Source organism: Bufo gargarizans, chromosome 5 (assembly GCF_014858855.1).
Source record: "Bufo gargarizans isolate SCDJY-AF-19 chromosome 5, ASM1485885v1, whole genome shotgun sequence".
Classification (NCBI taxonomy): Eukaryota; Metazoa; Chordata; class Amphibia; order Anura; family Bufonidae; genus Bufo; species Bufo gargarizans.
In genome coordinates, this window is record NC_058084.1 from 61,710,456 (window position 1) to 61,730,503 (window position 20,048).

The 20,048-nt window shown below is 43.9% G+C and overlaps 1 protein-coding gene across 1 annotated transcript in view; it reads right to left on the reverse strand.

Annotated features, from left to right (window-relative positions):
* The window catches only part of CRISPLD1 (cysteine rich secretory protein LCCL domain containing 1), a 98,022-nt gene extending 78,252 nt beyond the window's left edge, over positions 1–19,770 (reverse strand). Inside the window, exons 1-2 of the mRNA XM_044293229.1 lie at positions 19,589–19,770; positions 14,688–15,011 (exon numbers count right to left, since the gene is read on the reverse strand). Coding sequence (XP_044149164.1) covers positions 14,688–14,945 — 258 coding nt within the window. The 5' untranslated portion in view covers positions 14,946–15,011; positions 19,589–19,770. The remainder of the gene's footprint in view (positions 1–14,687; positions 15,012–19,588) is intronic.
* Between the last annotated feature and the right edge of the window lie 278 nt (positions 19,771–20,048).

Here is a 20,048-nt window from a genome sequence, read left to right on the forward strand (position 1 = left end):
GGCGGACCACACCAAACAGGCCCGCAACTGTTCCCCGGAGCACCCCCTTGTGGCAATCTCTCTTGCCAAGGGGAAGGTGTTCCACAGTCTGGAGCTTTTTTGAAGAAAGTAAGGACGATAAAAGAATTGTCATTTGCAACCTGTGCCATACCAAAATGAGCAGGGGCATGAACACTAGCAACCTCACCACCACCAGCATGATCCGCCACATGGCATCAAAGCACCCTAATAGGTGGGCCAAAAGCCTGGGTCCACAATCAGTGTCTGCAGTCACACTACTGCCTCCTCTTCCCTGTGTTACATGCCAGCCAATCCCCTGTCCAAGGTTCGGATGCCTCCCGCCCTGCACCTGGACCTACACAAGCACCATCAGCTAGCACATCCACTTCTGTGTCCCAGCGCAGCGTACAGATGTCCATACCCCAGGCCTTTGAACGAAAGCGCAAATACCCAGCCACCCACCCACAGGCCATAGCACTAAATGCGCATTTTCCAAACTTCTTGCCCTGGAAAAGTTGCCATTTAGGCTTGTGGACACTGAGGCTTTTCGCAGCCTGATGGCAGCGTCCGTCCCTCGTTACTCACTCCCCAGCCGCCACTATTTTTACTGGTGTACCGTCCCCGCCTTACACCAGCATGTGTCCCGTAACATCACCCGTGCCCTGACCAACGCAGTTATTGGGAAGGTCCACTTAGCGACTGATACATGGACAAGTGCCTGTGGCCAGGGACGCTACATTTACCTGATGGCACACTTGGTGAATGTTGTGGAGCGAGTCGCACCCTGGGATGGCACAGGTGCTACCTACCCCAAGGATTGCGGGCCCTACTTCCATCAGGGTTTCCGCCAGTACGTTAGTGGCTCCAACCCCCACTTCTCCTCCTCCGCCTCCTCCTCCACTTTCACATGCAAATTTTCCGCCTGCAGCACTAGTCAGTCATCAGTTAGTAGCTGGAAGCAGTGTAGCACTGCAGTGGGGAAGCGGCAACAGGCTGTGCTAAAGATTATATGCTTAGGGGACAAACAGCACACCGCCGCAAAGCTGTGGCAGGGTATAAGGGACCAGACTGAGCTGTGGCTCTCTCCACTCAACCTACAACCAGACATGGCTGTGTCTGATAAATGGTCGTAACTTGGTGGTGGCTTTGGAGCTCTGCAAGCTCACACACATATCATGCCTAGCCCACGTGTTCTACCTAGTGGTTCAGCGGTTTCTCAAAACCTACCCCAATTTGCCTGAGCTACTGGTGAAGCTGCGCCACATGTGTGCCCATTTCCAAAAGTCATCTACAGCTGCCGCTGGTCTGGCAACGCTGTAGCAGTGCTTGTAACTGCCAACTCACCGACTGTTGTGCGACGTGAGCACGCGCTGGAACTCCACGTTACACATGTTGGCCAGGCTTTGTGAGCAGCAGAGGGTAGTAGAGGAATACCAGCTGCAACATGGTCGTCGCTTTTTCAGTCAGCTTCTGCTCTTCACAAGCAACGAGTGGGCATGGATGTCTGACCTCTGTGAGGTTTTACGCAACTTTGATGAATCAACACAGATGGTGAGCGGCGATGCAGCTATTATCAGCATAACCATGCCACTTCTGTGTCTACTGAAACGCTTGCTGCTCACAATGAAGACGGACACTTTGCATGTGGAAGAGGTGGAAATGGGGGAAGACAGTACACAGGGAGATAGCCAAACCACCTCCGTTTGTCTTCTCAGCATGAATTGGGTGATGATGAGGAGGAGGAGTAGGAGACGGTTGCCTCCGCTACAGAGGATAGTACCCATAGCAGGTTTATTCCATCTGTTCAGCGTGGATAGGTCGAAGAGGAGAAAGAGCATGAGGAGATTGAGAGTCATCCTCCTGATGAGGACAGCAAAGTCTTGTCTGTTGAGACTCTGGCACACATGGCTGACTTTATGTTATGCTGCCTTTCCCATGACCCTCGCGTTATACACATTTTGGCCAACACCGATTACTGGTTGTTCACCCTTCTTGACCCCTACTGAAAAGAGAACTTCTCATCTCTCATTCCTGCGGTGGAGAGGACTAACAAATTGGTGCAATACCAGAAGGTCCTTGTGGGAAAATTGCTCCAAAAATTTCCAGCTGACAACGCTGGCAGCAGAGTACGTAGGCAAGGCAACACTCTCCAAGGACTGGTACATCTACATGACACCCGCCAGCAACATTACCCTGATGCACGGCCTAGTGTCACAAGGAGAGAAAAGTTTTGGAAGATGGTGAAGGAGTACGTAGCAGACTGTCAGCGTCCTCAATGATCCCTTAGTGCCTTACCACTATTGGGTGTCCCAGCTGGACACGTGGCACAAACTGGTGCTCTACGCCTTGGAGGTGCTGGCCTGCCCTGCCACCAGCGTTTTGTCAGAGCGAGTATTTAGTGCTGCTGGGGGCATAATAACTGATAGTCGCAACCGCTTGTCAACTGAAAATGCTGACAGGTTGTCTCTTATCAAAATGAACAAAGCCTGGATTGCCCCTGACTTCTCTACTCCACCAGAGGAAAGCGGCTGAACAAAAAGGCACTTTAAATGTGGCTTTTATGGTGTATTGAATACACTGTATTCCGATGCACCCCTTCCACCACATAAAATGGTATATGGTTCAATCTTCCTTTTCTTGTCCTCCTCCTCTATCATATCAACATGCTTACTAGGCTGCCCTCGCTCTTAATGTTTTAGAGAGTCAGCTCAGCAGCAGGCCCTCAACCATAATTTTTTCAATGGTCAGCTCAGCAGCAGGCACTCGCCCCTATTGTTTTAGAGCAGGGCTGGCCAACCTGTGGCTCTCCAGCTGTTGTAAAACTACAATTCCCACCATGCCCTGCTGTAGGCTGATAGCTGTAAGCAGTCTAGGCATGCTGGGAGTTGTAGTTTTGCAACAGCTGGAGAGCCGCAGGTTGGCCATTCCTGTTTAAGAGAGTCAGCTGTTTTAGAGAGTCATCCATTCAAGGTTCATTCCCATCTAATGAACAGGGACCCACTGAGCATGATAAGTAAGCAGTCTAGGCATGCTGGGAGTTATAGTTTTGCAACAGCTGGAGAGCCGCAGGTTGTCCATTCCTGTTTTAGAGAGTCAGCTCAGCAGCAAGCCTTCGACCCTAATGTTTTAGATGGTCAGTTCAGCAGCAGGCCCTCGCCCCTAATGTTTTAGAGGGTCAGCTCAGCAGCAGGCCCTTACCCCTAATGTTCTTGAGGGTCACCAGCAGGCCATCAATCATAATTTTTCAGGGGTGTGTATGATGCCCTCCTTTATGTGTAATAATGGGTGTATTGGAGCGCCGGTTCCTTGTAATTTTTGGCAGCCCTTTCACTTAGTGCATAGGCTTTATGAGTGTAGGAGTCCCACTACCTGAACTATTGTACCACAATGTGAATGAAGCCCTCCTTTATGTGATATACGTGAGGTGTCGGAGTGCCTCTTCCTTGTAATTTTTGGCAGCACTTGCACTTTATATACAAGTAAATATACAGGAAAGAATGTTTACTAATTTTTTTCCTCAAATCGATTTTATCTTCGGTTTTGTGCGTATTATTGTCAGTCTGTAAAATTTGCATACTACTCGGACAACATCGTTCCCAGCATCAACCTGGGAGTCCAAGATGCATCCAGACATCCTCCCCATGCTGTTCCCGAACCACTTCAGTGGTGTTTCCATCAATTTATGACCTTTTCATGTGAACCACATACCCTCCCCTCTTCGGAGCAGGGGGTGCCTGGTTTAATGCTCGGGTTCTCCCATTGATTTCCAATGTGTTCGGGTGCTCGGCAGAGCACCCGAACATCCCGAGGTGTTCTACTTGAGCACCCGAGCACTTTGGTACTCAATCAACACTAAAAATAACCCTTTTTTCGAATAAAGCTACCCTTTTAAACAACTAAAACCTGCAAGTTCAACTCTTGAAACCCTTGGTGAGGAGCACATATCCATGGGGTAATGTCATACTTAGGTTTCCTATGCATTGGCTGATGAATAAGCAATATGAATGGATGATTTTTTTTTTACATGGCCAAGCTCTTCTGTCTAATACAAGGGATCCCAAGTAAAGAACCCACCTCTTCCGTCACCATCCATTCAAGGTTCGTTCCTATCTAATGAACAGGGACCCACTGAGCATGATAAGTATGCATCGCATGTATGGTATCATCTCCATTGAAACGCTATGGGACATGCTTTAGAGCATGAACTGCCAAAATGCCATACCATCACAAAGGTGTTCAGGTTTTTAAAACGTATGGATAAATCATCAATAGTAGTTTGGTGAGGGTCCAGCTACAGCATCGATTCATATTGCACACACTGTGTTTTTTTGGATGTGCCCGATATTGTAGCTAGTGCCCAAAAAATATGAGGATAGTCAATTGAACTTTGAATAGTTGGATAACCCATTGAACTCCATAAATGCTGCTGTGGTAGAACCTTAAAATGGAAAATCACTCTCTAACCCCCCCCCCCCCCAATATAATTAAAGGGATTGTCCAGTCAAACATTTTTTTTAAACTAGTTCAGGACAATAAAACGAAATACTCAGCTTACTATGTTCACAAAGCTCTCATTCTGATGCTTCCAAGTCTCCTTTCCTTCATGATCACTCGAAACAAGCAGGTCATGCCCATTCAGCCAATGGCTGGCCAAAGCGGTGACCCATCTTTGTCAGTGATTGGCTGAGCAGACATTTCCAGATATTTCCTGTTTCGAGGCAGGACACAGAAGTGGAAACCAGTGGGGACTTGATAAGTGTTGGTACATCTGGAAATGAGTGGTAAGGTGATTATCTCTTATATAATTGCTTTATGCTAATCTGAGCTAGTCTTAAAAAATTGTCAGCAGCTGGAGTAGCCCTTTAATAGTTATGCTTGTGGTGTACATTCACTTTATAAACTGCGAGACCTTCCTACATGTATGCTGAACGTATCCATAACAGTGATATATTTTTTATATATACCGTATGTTGGGAAATTTCCCTCGCGTGTACACCAAATCTGAACCATAAATGTAATGTGAAAAAAGCCCTATGTTTCTGGCAATAGGGGCATTTTCATGTGATCCACATTCTTTACATTGCAGAGGATAAAATCCATACTGCATATCGATTTCTGCTCATATCTCGCACCGATTTTTTATTTAGTGTGGATAGAGCTTGTTAAGATGTCGGGGGTTAACAGTGGATCTTCAAAACTGACAAACACTATGAACTTTTTGAAACTTGACCTAATACACCCATGTATTGATCTTCAGGACGGAGAGCTAATGATGCAATAATCATAAAGGAAAGCCGTAAACGGTTGTCAAACTAGTCACAACACATAATTGTTAGCAGTAAGAAATTGTAAGCAGAGGCGTTATTTTTTGGTAACCGATTTCATGGAAATACCACCACAATATTTTTTTCCTCACTCACTTCATGGAAATACCTCCATAATATTTTTACTTCAATTTATTACAAAGCCAGAAACCATATGAAAAAAGAAATGGAGATAGAATTACATGACTCCACAGCTGAAAGTCTTCTGAACCATTTTTTTAAGGAAATGAAATTCTGTCCACACTGCACATATTTGTTCTTTAAACAAGTGAGCAGAAAGAAGACTTTTTTTTTACCCTCAATAATGCCATAAACAACTTTAAAATGCTGAACATATGTCCCACACACGCACCTACTGGAAAATGTAACTCAATGAGAAAGATGACAAATAAATGGATTTTAACCAGTGTATATGGCATGGTTTATTCATCGATATCTGCTCATTCTCTCCTTCATTAACAGCTTGGAGTGGGAAATGAAATGCTCTAAACTTCAAGCGGAATTAAATTCTTGTCACGAACATGTCAGCTGGAAGGATTCCAAAAGTAATCAGTGGAATTTCCTTTTATAGTTTAACTAGAAGGGAAAGGGCACATTTTATATTATTTCCTTTCTAGATTGATGTTTTTTTTTTCCTTGTGAGAATCAGGCCTTATGCACATAGGCATATAAAGAACTTTTAACAATCGGCACAAAGGTTCTTTATTTTACAATATCTTTGACCATATGATGTTCCATTTGGCTACCTACAGTATGAGTTTTATATTTGTTTCTTGACTTCCATAAAGCTTTTCATATAGCATTCTATACTATTCCAAAGTACTTCCCAACTCAAAATCAGTTGTTCTTGCCAATGGGCCAGGGGAATTTTCCGATTTCAATCTATATGAACTTCTCCAGGTGAATATATCCTCCTGAGTGACACATTGAGGGGTCTGAATCTCCATAGGATAACATTCAGAACTGGTACAGGCCATAATTGTCACGGTGGGGAGTGGGGGAAACCCCCCACCGTACAATTTAAAGGATACGAGATAACTGCTAGGCCAAGAAGCCAGGTAAAGGGAAGCAAGTTACCTCCTATAGCGTCCCTAATCCTCTCCCTAACTCCTCACTGTATGAGCGGACCCCAATGGTAGGATGGCTCATATCCTGGAAACCTGGGACCCTGAGTCGCCCTGATAATACCTCAGATAGGAGCAGGGGGGAGACGTCCTGTTCATCCTAGACACAGAAGAACAAGAGTCTCTAAAGACCTATTAGCAAGGAAAAGGAGGGACCATACACAGCAAGAGGATCGGCAGGTAAGAACACAAGACAACACACTTACCTGCCGAAGTGCCCACGACTGGAACTCGTGCTTACATACAGAAGCCCTAACACCAAACAGGATGCCGTACCAGCAACTCCCACAAGTATCCAGCACACCAGACTCCTCCAGGACCCCCATGCCGCAAGGTGCATGGCAGCCCCAGGTAGCGCTGCATACAGGCTTGTGGTTCACCCCTCCGGGAAATCAACCCCCTTCCGGAGGACACAACACACAGGGAAAACGTCTTACATACATGCAGGGACAAACACCAACAACAGCCCATACATGAAACAAAAATCAAGACCCTCAATGTTCATATAGTCACCATATATGCCATAGACTGCACCAAATATTCATTCAATGAGATCAACTGTGGTCAATAACTGCATAAGACAGTTTAAATGTTGGTACTTTACCACTCTTGATACAGGTTCGGTATTGGCGTCTGAGGTATTCCTTTTCTTAAATGGTTAAATGCATCCATATGGCCAGATATTGAGTGCCCTCGTTACATATATAATTTTAAGTCTGGAGTACAACTGACTCCAGCCAGGAAGCCACAGGTAAAATCCACATAGTGGCCACACCCAGGACACACCTAAATCCCCACCAGCTAGAATATTAACCTCTTTCTCACCAAACAGTAGGAAAACACACCTTAAAGGGGAAGTGCAAGTGCAAACCGACAACACATTGCCACCGGCAACCAGTCTGCACAGCAACAACGTCACGGTCAAACAACAATACGACCGTGACAATAATATAGCTGCTTGCATGAGCCCAGAAAGAGTCATCCAGTAAGTAGTTTTCAACTAAATTATTATGTTTAAAGGAGTTGTCTCACTTTAGCAAATACCATTTATTATGTAGAAGGAGGTAACACAAGACACTTACTAATGTATTATGATTATCCATATTGCTTTATTTTCTGGCTGGATGAATCGCATTAAACTCTGCTCATTTCCATGGTTATGATAACCCTGCAATCCATCAGTGGTGGTCGTGCTTGCACAATATGGGAAAGAGTACTAGCTTATGTGCGGTACCACAGTCCTGGCCAGCAGAGAGGCCGAACGAATAAACTCTGTTTACACATTATAATGGAAGCCACAAAGCTCAGCCAGATTGGTCATATGACAACGACCCCAAATGGACACCATGCAGCACTATTACTCCCTTCAACAGGATGACACAAAAGTGAACAAAGAACGCTCATCCCACCTCACATCGCTTAGCACAATTCGCCCATCCATATTTTTAAAGTTTTGTTTTAAAAGGGCCCTCACCTACAATTGATTAAAATGAAGTGTGTGAATGTCTTTAACTGTGCTTTCTATCTATAACAATTTGAGACAATTCATTCAGGTTGGTGGAATCTACTTCTAAAGATAGGAAGAAACTCAGTCATAGGGCTTACCCTAAACATAATTACAACTTCAGTTGTTCACAGGCTACAGATCAAGAAAATAGTTTTTTTTGTTTAAAATTAGTGTCTGCTAATTGTTACTACGCTTCTTCAGAGGTGGATCATCTAAGCAGTAGTCTAATTGATTCAGACTAAACTGGAGCAAATCCTTCACCCTATGTACCCTGCAAGGAGGTATAGATTTTCCCACAATAAATCCCTTAGAGAAGTCTTGAATTCATGTTGGCGGTATCTCAGTGGCAAATGTAGTCCCGTAACATGCATAGGTCCACAACAGGTGGAAAACAGAAGTACCAGGAATGAAGAGAATAACAAAGTCTAAAGCAAGCTGGGGTCAGAGCCTTGGAGTCAAAGGTCTCAACAATCCAGGAACAAAGCTGTAAGCAGGTCAGAGAGAAGTCCAAGAGTCAGCAACAATTAAGAAACTGTGGAGTTCATCAACTAGAGTAGCAATATAGTCTGTATGTTAGCAAATGGATTAAACCTGCCACCTAGGACATCATCTTTGGGTGCTAGCTGCCTCGAAAACCCAACTCCATAGTGCCGGAGGGCCGAAACTGATTTCAGGAAATGTATATAGACTAGAACTAAAGCCTATGTTTCCTTATAGATGTTGTTTGCATTTAAATAAATATTTCTAGACACATTATATCAAATTTAAACAGAAAATATGTAACAGAAAAAATGACAAAGTGATGCATTTCTATATTCATGTCACATGAGCCTCATATTGATCTACTGCTGTCTCCGCCATTTTTCTACCACTGCTCTTTATGATCACTTTGGCTAGTCACCAAATTGGTTTCAATACATATCATAGTCATGACTCACTTCCACCAAAGTTGCAGTCCTCTGCCTGTTGTCAGGCAAGATCCGTACCTTGTAACAGAGACTCAGAAGATGTCTGAGAGGAAGTGGGGGCATGTCAGAGCTAGCTGAGATCCTGAGCCTGATAAAACAACTGCTTCTGCAAAACTATTGAAGATTATAGCAGCCTCTTGACTTTCTATAAGTGTGATCTCTCCCTTCTTATCTGTTCAGTGAGCTTCAGAGTTGAAAACATAGTGGGAAGTAAGGAAAGGATGTCACAGCAGTACAGTGCTGGCAGATCCACAGAAGGAGACTTCTAAAGTATGCTTTAATTTATGCATTTAAAAGGGATTGTGCCATGAATAGGGCATTCCAAATGAAGCATTATTGCAATACACTGTACATGCAATACAAATTTGTAAGGTGTTTTATGTATAATACACTTTATTCTCTGGTAGCATTCATTGCTGTTCCTCCTGTGGCCGAAATTAAGGTCAACCTTCGTCTGCATTCAGTGGTCGGCACACATGCTCATTTGCTTCCCTGCTCCCTTCCTCCTCTCGTTGCTGGCATACTGATTTTACAGTGAAGCAGGTCAAGGAGCACAGACACATTTCATTAATTTGTCTGTTTATAGCTGTATCTCTCTCTAAACAGTGGAACAAGAACTTGGTATGGACTGTTTTATATGCAGAAGGGAAAATGATTAATAAGAATTCACTGCATTGCACTCCTGGAAAATGCAAGGTGCTTGATATGCTGCTACCCTCACACAGAAAGTGAAGAGACCCAAGCTGCAGAGGGGTGAGTTAAGAAGATAAAAATTGTGAAAATGAGACTGGAGAGCAAAGTTATTCCATTGATATAGTTAAAGTAGTGGTATGCATTTCTCCAGATCATTTTATTATTTGTGGAATAATTTAGTTAAGGAATAAAGTTATCTTACAAAGTGGCAGAACATTGGCTGAGCAGTTAGCCTTGTTGCAGACCATCAGATCAACAGCAACATCTGCATGGAATTTTGTATGTGTTCAAAATAATTATCTGGGCTTCACTTAAGTTATACATTTTATATAGTCATGAGAGAAGTAATCACCTCAACCTTTCTAAAAGAGCATTATGTTCTATGCACCTGTTCTTTGTTTCGAACCTGCACCTGGTTTTGGCTCATAATCACTGATAGAAATCACCGACCACTGACGTGTGAATGAGGCATTAAAGGGATTTTGCGGAGTGTGAAAGTTATCCCCTATCCACAGGATAGGGGATAATAACTGATCAATGGAAGTCTGACTGCTGGGACCCCCACCAATCCAGATAACAGGGGTCCCATGTTTGAGCCATGATGGAGAGGCAGGCCCAGCATGTGCCCTGTTGCTCCAAAAAGCCAAGTACAACACAGTTAGAGAATAAATGGAGAAGCAGGACTCCCTAGCTTTTCATCAGGATGGAAACATAAGACCCCCATTCTGGGAATCAGTGAGGGTCGAACCCCCCACAATCAGAAAATTTTCCCCTAGCCATAACTTTCATACTTTACACAGCTCCTTTAAATGTATCCTTTTCTTTTAGAGATAATGGTTGTTCATGGTAGATGTATGTGGAGACGGGGGATTGGACCCACGAAGGGCAGCTCACACATGCTTTAGATAGGAAGGAAATAAGACTCAGGGCAGTTTGCAGGGGAAAATATGAACTGTAGTAAAAAAATAAAAAAATTAAAATAAACGCATCTTAGTCCCCTGTGTAGTATTCATATTCAAATGATAAAGTAACCTAGTCAAAGTCCTGAATTAAACCCAACAATAGTCTGAAGACGTGTAGTGAGGCTAGTGGGTAGTTCAGGGCAGCTACTGCAACTATAGCGCTACCAGCAATCCCCAGTCCAGAACAGGTTCATGGAAGAAGAGACAACAGCCAGAACACTGCACAGCAGGAACTGTTGGATTTACTGCAATGAGGCTTAACCCATGATGGTTACAAGGCCTTCAGGTTAGGGCTATAAAGGGGTTATCCTGAAAAAAAGAATGATGACATCCTCAGCATAGGTCATCATTATTACATAAGTGGGGGTCCGAGTCCCGGCATCCACGCCAATCAGCTGTTTCAGGGAGCCACTTTGCTTACCGGAGCTCTGGTGAGTGATGCAGGCTCCCAGCAGCTTTCCAAGGACAGCACCGTACATCATATAGTGGTAGTGCTTGGTATTACATCTCAGCCCCATTGACTTAAATTGGGCTGGTCTGCAACTAAACCATGTGAATGATGTACAGTGATGTCACTGGCCTATGAAAAGGCTGTGGTGCTCAACAGCTGATTGGTGGGGGTACTGGGTGTCGCACCCCTAGAGATCTGATACTGATAACTTATCATGATGGTAAGTCATAAATAGCTTTTCCTGGATAAACCCTTTAACAACATTACACAGAGTGGGATGGTGGTTATTCACCCTTGGTTCTAGGGCCGAAAGCAGCACAGGGCTCTACTGGGGCCAGCTACTCTAAGCGCTCTGAACCCTCCATGCCTCAGATTAACTGGCAACTCACCGAACTCAGAGGTGATGCTTCCTCAGACCTCCTTCCCTATGCCTCTCTGTCCATCTCTCTACAAAGGCTTTTGTCATGAGATGCAGAACAGACTCAGTTTCATTTCTCTACTATGGCCCCACCCCTGTCAACAACATTATTTCTCTTTTTGGAGGTATCCATCCTGTTTTTACAGCTCCACTTGGAGCTTTGTCCCCTAGCGATGTCATTGTAAGCAGTTTGTGGCCACCAGAAGTACCTCCTACCTTGTATAACATGTGCCCAGTGAAGAACCACTAACTAACTAGCAAGTAAACATTAAACAAAAAATTTGCAAACAATTAACCATCCTCAACCTTGATAGACCATCCTGCCTGGCGAGGAACATAGAAAACAGGTTCTTTTCCTTACAGACTTATATCAAATTGTAGAAATAGTTTCAAGAGATCAAGAACTGCCTCTGGAGATGTTCATTTACTTTCATACTTTGGGGCAGATTTGGTAATCCTTCAAAGGGTCTAAGCTTGGCTGTCTAGACCTGCTCCACATTTATTCAGAGTGGCTCAGGCTGGATGATAAATGTCCTGCAAGGATAGCCGCTTTCGTCTAGCTCAATACCAACTAATGGTTGGCTTAGTTTCAGACAAAACTTTACATCTGAATTTTGGTGCTATTTGGGCTCAAAACATCACATCCTAAGCCAAGCCCACTTTCCTGCAAAGCCACATCCATTTGGGGGCAACCACGCTTTCTTTCAGACTAGGTGCATATAATTTCTCTAAACCTAGATGCATCAAATTGCCCCACATTTTGGCACAATTTACGCCACAATATAGGTGTATTCATATTATTAATGTGGGTCTATGTGGAGGCCTCTGAAAATAACATTGTCTGATGTTCGAGTGGCTTGCCTCCCACAAGAACGACCTATCCTTTCATTAGTCAACATCTGCCACCAGGAGATTTGCATGTATATACTAGATAGTCAGCCAATTATGTCAATGCCACATGTTGGGACAGTTTTTCCGTGTATGGCCAACTTTAAAATCAAAGGAAAAAGCAAATAGGAGAAGCTCCATAGGGCAGAGTCACTTGGGTAAAATGCAGAATACCAGATGTTGTCTTAAACTCTCACTTGATCAATAGAAAGTTGATGGCACACACAAACTGTTATCGTGCAGTACTGAATTTTATTCACATACAGATGTAGACAGTATCCAGATTGTATACGGGTTAGTATGGCAAATTGAGAAAAATATCAGAAACTGGATGTTTCAGTCCACAAGGACCTTTCTCAGTGGTAAATCTGTAATGTGCTATCTTGGAACGCTCCACTGCCTCTACATTCCCTACAGGTTTACTGTTGAAAAAGGTCCTAAACTGAAATGTAAGGTTTTTGTCATAATTTTTCTTACATTTTCCATACTAACCTGGATGTTATCTAGATAAATGTCTATATCAGAATGTGACTTCAATAAAATGCACTTCTGCAAGATAACTTTTTGTGTGTTTTCCATCGATTTGTATTCAAGTATTGAGGACTCAGTCCTCTGTTCGCACCACTACTTCTATACCCTTAGTAGTGATGAGCAGCAGGGGCAATATTAGAATTTGCGATATTTCGCAAATATTTGTCATAAATTTGCGAATGCGCCATTATTTTCTTGATTGTGAATATCGGCAATGTAATATGCGTGTACTGCGCGTGCAATACAGGCGTGGGTCACTTTTGCTACATTTTCCAAGCTGCTAGAAGTTTCCTGAGACTGGAGAAAATGGTTGCCACCGAAGAACATCACAATAGCTTTATATGCAGATAGAGTGCTCCAATATATTCGCGATAGCGCAAATCGGCAATTAATGATGCCCATATTTTGGCGCAATACATGCAACTTCACATTTTAGCAGGTCTGACTAACATATTACTGATTGGGGCACTATGTATTGCTGTGAACTTGTGACATCACAGCACTATGTATGTATGGACAGCAGAACCTATCAGCTACACTATATCAGGATATAACCTACACTGACTATCTTCCACTAACCATCTGTATTATATATATAAGATAACTAACTAACTAATGTAAGAAGACAGCAAAGACACTGCTGTCTCTCTCAGAACTGCAAAAAAAAACTGCAGAAAATACCTGCTGGGGAGGTTCTTATATAGTAAGGGGTAGGCAACTTTCCTATTGGTTGTTGCTAAGGGATGTTGCTAAGCTCAGACAAAGACATTGCAGCCTTCTCATTTGCACACAAGCAAGAAGGGATCATGGGTTCAGATGAAAAAATATCTAGAATATTCTCGAATACGAATATACAGTATAGCACTATATTCTAAATCTTCGTGAATTCTCAAAGTGGCGATATTCACGTTTAAAATTAGCGATACAAATATTCGCGCCCAACGCTAACCCTTAAAATGGCACTGTTGTTCAGAGAACTTTTGATATGTCATAGGGACATATCAAAAGTTTAGATCGGTATGATTCTGAGCACTGAGACCCCCACCCATCTCTAGAATGAGGAGAGAGAAGTGCTTGCTTAGCACACTTCTCTCCTCACTGACGAGACGCGAGCAAGATGGGCCCATAGACTTTCTACTGTCTCGCTTCCTGTCTTGGAGCGAGGAGAAAGAACATGCTGAGTACTTCTCTCCCCTCATTTTTTAGATAGTGGGGATCTCAGCGCTCAGGCCCCCACCGATCTGAACTTTTGCTATGTCCCTATGAAAACTGAAAGTGCAATGCCACTTTAAACACTCCCTTGAGCAGGTTGTGCTAAAGGCAGACAACACTAGTTAAGGGCATAATGCTGGGTCAGCTGTACCCATCTACTAAATTTTTGGGTTTGGGGTGGAAAGCACCTCCATCTAGTAATGCAGGGGATTATTGGGGGAAATCAGTAGTGCAGGGGGCACAAAGTGCCTTTGGTTGGATTTGATTTATTTCTGCAATGTTCTAACAGGTGATGCTAACAAATTAAATAATTTCCAATCCCTGTTCCATTATGTTATGTATTTAAAATTCAGATTGTTGTTATAATTGTATTATGGCCAGAAGAAGGTACTAGCCCAGTGCTGAAACGCGTAGCTTGCAATAAAGAAAATGACTGGATATCACTTCTAGCACCCAGCACTTCTGTTTTGCTCCATGTATCTACATCTTTAAAGTCTCATTGTGCAAGATCTTAACATTTTTATGTGGAATACCAGTATTTACTAAAATACACGTGTCATGAGAGCAGATAGGTCTTTTCAAGTCCTCAGAAAGTGAAGCATATCTTACCATATACTCCATATTGGAGGCAGGAGGGTAAACGTCACCTCTCAGTTTATTGTGCAAATCCAAGATGAGCTTCATGTCACTCTCAGTAATGGCCCTTTTACCCCTCTGCTTAGCAACCCACCACTCTCCATCCTCATCCATATATTTTTCCAAGAGGCCCTCTAATTGGGTGGCATTAGGAATGAGCATTGCAGCAACTGTTTGAACTATGAATAGCAGGACAGTCAGCCGGAGCCACTCTTGTGCTGCACAATTCATGGTTAGGGGCTTCAAACTCTTCCACGGTGACCTCCAATCTGCTTGGATTTATTCCCACAATTTATCCTGTAGAAAAAAACAAAAGCACTTTGAGACAAACAGTAATAAAGTATAAATAAATCCATCAGCAACGATTAGTAAAAATACGGCACATAAAAGTAACTAAAGTAACCAAGTGCAGTCATTATGTACAGTGGACCCTTAAAGGGAATCAATTACCAGGATTCTGGACTATTATCTGCAGTGATACATAAGTAGTACTACAGAAATAAAGAGTCCAGAGCGCCATTTTTTATTTTCCTTCTGCCCCCGTTTCACCGCTGTCAGCACTAAAGGCTGCACTGAAAATCACAGTCTGGACTGCTGTGCTGTGCTAATGTAATGGACAGGACTCATGTGCGCATGCACAGCAGTTCTGACAATGTATTTCTACACAACTTTAATGAGGTGTTCCAGTTAGGCTACTTTCACATCTGCCTTTTCAATTCCGATATTGAGATTCGTCATAGGATCTCAATAGCGGAAGAAAACGCTTCAGTTTTTTCCCCATTCATTGTCAATGGGAACAAAACTGAACGCACCAAAATGCAAGCAGCGTTTTTGTATCCAAGATGTGGTGCGGAGCAAGTCGGATCCGTCCTGACACACAATGTAAGTCTCTAACAATAGAAAACAGATCCGTCCCCATTGACTTTCAATGGTGTTCATGACGGGCATATAGAAGACATGTCATGGCTATAGAAGACATAATACAACCGATCCGTTCATGACGGAAGCATGCGCTTGTATTATTGTAATGCAAGCGTTTTTGCCAATCCATGATGGATCCGCAAAAAACGCTAATCTGAAAGTAGCCTTACATTACATTATGCCCTATCCACAGGATAGGGCATAACTATTAGATCAGTGGAGGTCCTACTGCTGGGCCCCCCACCAATCATAAGAACAGGGGCCCCTTAACCCCTGCAGCCACTTCAAAGAAGCAGAGTGGGCAGTCAGGCATGCATGCCGTTGTTCTGCCAGATTTCTATACCTTGCCAAAACTCTATACCGGAAGTAACACAGCCGCACCGGAAGTGCAATATCCAGCACTTAACTCTGCTATGTGGAGGCCTCGATATTTTGCACTCAGCTCTGCGGTAAGGATAAACTACTCCTGATGATTTGCGCGTGCGCACTCAGGGGTAGAGAGATCTGATTGAATATTCTGTGCTGGAAAATCTACCTACCCCTAAGTGCACATGCGCGGTGTACGGTTTCGCGCATGTGTATGAAGTCCTTCTCCCTTAGTGCTGCAATGATTTCTTGCTAATCCAGTGGATGTGCGCTTGCGCAGCGCCACACACATCCTCCTCCAGCTGATTCCTGTGTGGCCGTGTCACTTCCGGTATAGCGTTTTGGCAAGGTATAGAAATCTGTCAGAACACCGTCATCACATTCATTTCTATGGGAATTCTGGAGATAGGCGAGCGCTGTACTCGGCTATTTCCGGAACTCCCCTACAAATGAATGGAGCAGCTGAGTACAGGGCTAGGCTATCTCCAGAATTTCCATAGAGTGGAGTGGCTGTACGCATGCCCAACTGGTAGCTCCATTCATTTCAGGGGGCTGTAGGGGGTAGGGGCCACCGTTCTCGTGATTGGTAGGGGTCCCAGAAGTAGGACCCCCACCAATCTAATAGTTATCCCCTATCCTGTGGATAGGTTATAACAATGTACCTGGAATACTCCATTAAATCATGATAGCAGGGGAAAAGAGGGTAGTAGGAAAATAAAATAAAAAATAGCGATCTGGACTCTTAGGGCTCATGCACACGAACGCATTTTCTTTCCATGAACGGTATGCGGAACCATTCATTTTAATGGGTCCGCAAAACAAACAAACGTTACTCTGTGTGCATTCCGTTTCCGTATGTCTGTTCTGCAAAGGAATAGAACACGTCCGACTATTGTCCGCATTACGGGCAAGGATAGGACTGTTCTATTAGGGGCCAGCTGTTTCGTTCCGCAAAATACAGAATGCACACGGACGTCATCTGTATTTTTTGCGTATCCGTGTTTTGGGGACTGCAAAATAGATATGGTCGTGTGCATGAGCCCTTAATCTACGGTCGTACTCATGTATTGCTGCAGATAATAGTCTGAGAGTCTGACAACAGATTCCCTTCAAACGGAGATAGATTTCTGCTATTTGACAAACACCTCTGCACTGCATCTGACAAGCGCATATTGTCTGATCAGCTGAATGTCGGAAAGAGATTCCAAGAAGTGACTGGTGTAAGTCCAGACACACCTCTGCCCTCCCAGCACTCCCCATAGCCATGTGGTTAGGATGTCAATCAGTGCTGCTCCTGCCTTTTCATAATGACTCCAGCTCTCCACAGGATCTCCCAGCAGCTCATTAAATACTCTGCACTGCGGGAAATGCAAACAAGGAGCAGCTCTCACAGGGCAGACTCTTAACTTTATAAAAAAAATAACGCACAGAATACAACCTCTAGATGTCAGCCAGGAATTCCCAACATTTCAGGGACCTGCAGGTTACATACAGTTTAATGTCTACTGTATCTATCCTTATAAAGATGAACATTCCAAAGGCCACAGTTTAATCCATTCAGTCTACATTACAGGGAAGGCTTTTGGGCCTGCATTGAAAGTAGATCATTATAACTCTCTGAGGTAAGGTAATGCAGTACAGTGATGGCCAGTTCGCCCGCGAACATATGCTGGCTGCCATCTTAACTCACAAGTCCGGCGATGCACAGGTAGGTCCTTACCTCTGCCTGTGCGCGAGCCAGTCTGAAACAGATGTGGTCACCGGGAGCAGGCAGTTCCGAGAACAGCCGCCTGGAACCTTCATCGAGCTGTTCTCAGAACTGCCTGCTCTCGGTGACCACATTTGTTTCAGACCGGCTCCCGGCACAGGTAAGGACTTACCTGTGCATCGCCGGACTTGTGAGTTAAGATGGCAGAACACATGTGTTCGAGGGCGAACACGGCAAACTGGCCATCACTGAGGCAGTATGGAAGACCTTTATCAAATGTTTTATACACGTTTCTGACTGGACTTCTCGCGCTTAGTTGCACCACATTGCGTGACGTTTTGTGGGTTGCACCGAGTAAGCATCAAGATCACATTTATCATTTGCATCATTTTAAAAGTCACGCATAATAGTGACATCTCCACGCCGGGTAACCTCGAGGTTTGCTTCCACTGAATAGACACAACTACATTGCACATACATTGGCGCAGGAACGCATAGCGACTCCAGTCTGAAAGCCAACCTCGAGTCTGCCTACACTGATAAATGACCCCCTATCTCTTCCTGCTGTCCTGTGTAAAACAATAGATAACACTTCATAATATCTAATATAAAGCAACTAACTCAAGGCTGCTACCGTCTGACAAGTTTAGCTCTGCTGCATCTGTAAAACAATGGCTTCCTCTTCACAGGACACTAAGTACACATTTCATTGTCGGAATGCTTGACAATTCCTAAATTAAATCACCCCCTCCCAATCAGCATCACTCTTTAGAATGCCCAGGAGCTACATGATGTATTAGATTCTTTATGTAGGACACATTCACATGCATCAGGTTCAGTGGAGACATTTCTGCTCCCTTCATCAGACTGGGGTTGCCTCTGCAGCCTGTGCCTGAACCTCTGCAGACTCTGGGACTGTTAAAGACATTTCTGAAACAAAATCTGCCACATATTCGCCTCAGGGCTCATGCACACAAACTTATTTTTTTCAGTTTTTTTTTACAGATCCGTATGCAAAACCATTAATTTCAATGGGTCTGCAAAAAAAACCTGAAATGACTCCGTGTGTCTTCTTCCATTTCCGTATGTCCGTTCCACAAAAAAAATAGAACATGTCCTATTCTTGTCCATTTTGCGGTCAAGGGCAGGCATTGTTACAATGGATCCGCATAAACAAACGGATCCAACACAGATGTCATCCGTTTTTTTGGGGCGAACTGCAAAATACATACCGTCATGTGTATGAGCCCTGATTAAAATCTGCCCTTGATATTTTCCATTTATATCATTACATATTAAACCTTGAGATCTGTATGACTTGTTATCAGAGGAATTAGCCAAAGATTCGATCTCCCCCGAAAGCTAACCAGATAAGAGCCATGGCAGTCCATAGGGCAGATCTGCCAGTCGTTGTACGTCTCTTCTGGTGTGCTTTCCTATCTTTTGATCATTTCTAGCAGAAATAACTTTCAGCTGAACATTACTATGGATCATCTTGGTCATTTGAGGTGGCATCGTGGCGTATACTGCCCGCCTTAGAGCAACGGAACTTTCTAAGACTGCAGTGCCAAATGCTGCACTGTACAACCCAACCACAAAATGCTGACGGGATGGATTCAGCTGCTCGGAGGAGAACAGATGAGAGCAGAAGTGTTTATATACAACTTTCAAGAATTCTGTGAATTCCGGCTGCATACTTTCTGTGCGCCTTTTTGTAGAAAATCTACCACAACTATTGCAAAGTTCAGGCGTGCAATCCAGGACTAGCATAGTATACAAGTGTGAAGTCCACAGATATAGATAAGTGCCATACATGCACATGCTGTAGAGTGCAGTGGACCCATAGCCCTGTACAGAGAATAGCAGAAAATATACTTACTGCTCAGCGTGGGAAGCAAGTGCAGGGCAGTGCACCGACTTAGTACCAGGGGCTGTCTGAGCCGCAGTCGGGTGCTAGCACCAGCAGCAGAGCCTGTCACTCAGTAATCCCATCGGATCAGAGAGCGGGGCTTTCAAAGCAGATCCTAGCTATGGAGGAGGAGTCCGGGGAACGTGCACTGAGCTCTACCCCCTTTCTCGTCCTGATTGTCATGTGCTTTATGTGCAAGTCTTCAGGTGGGTGGTCGAATATGCTGAGAGCACAGGATTAAAACCTGCAGTTTCTGCACAGCCGCGGAGCGCTGCTTGGGGTTGAGCTGTGCTGGCTCTGGTATGACAAGATTGTGGATGCGAGCATGTTCTGCATGAAATGATTTCATTCTATTTTTGTTTTAGGGTGACGGCCACACGGTCAGGTTTCCTGATGCAGTTTTGGAAGCAAAAACTAGTAGAGAATATGA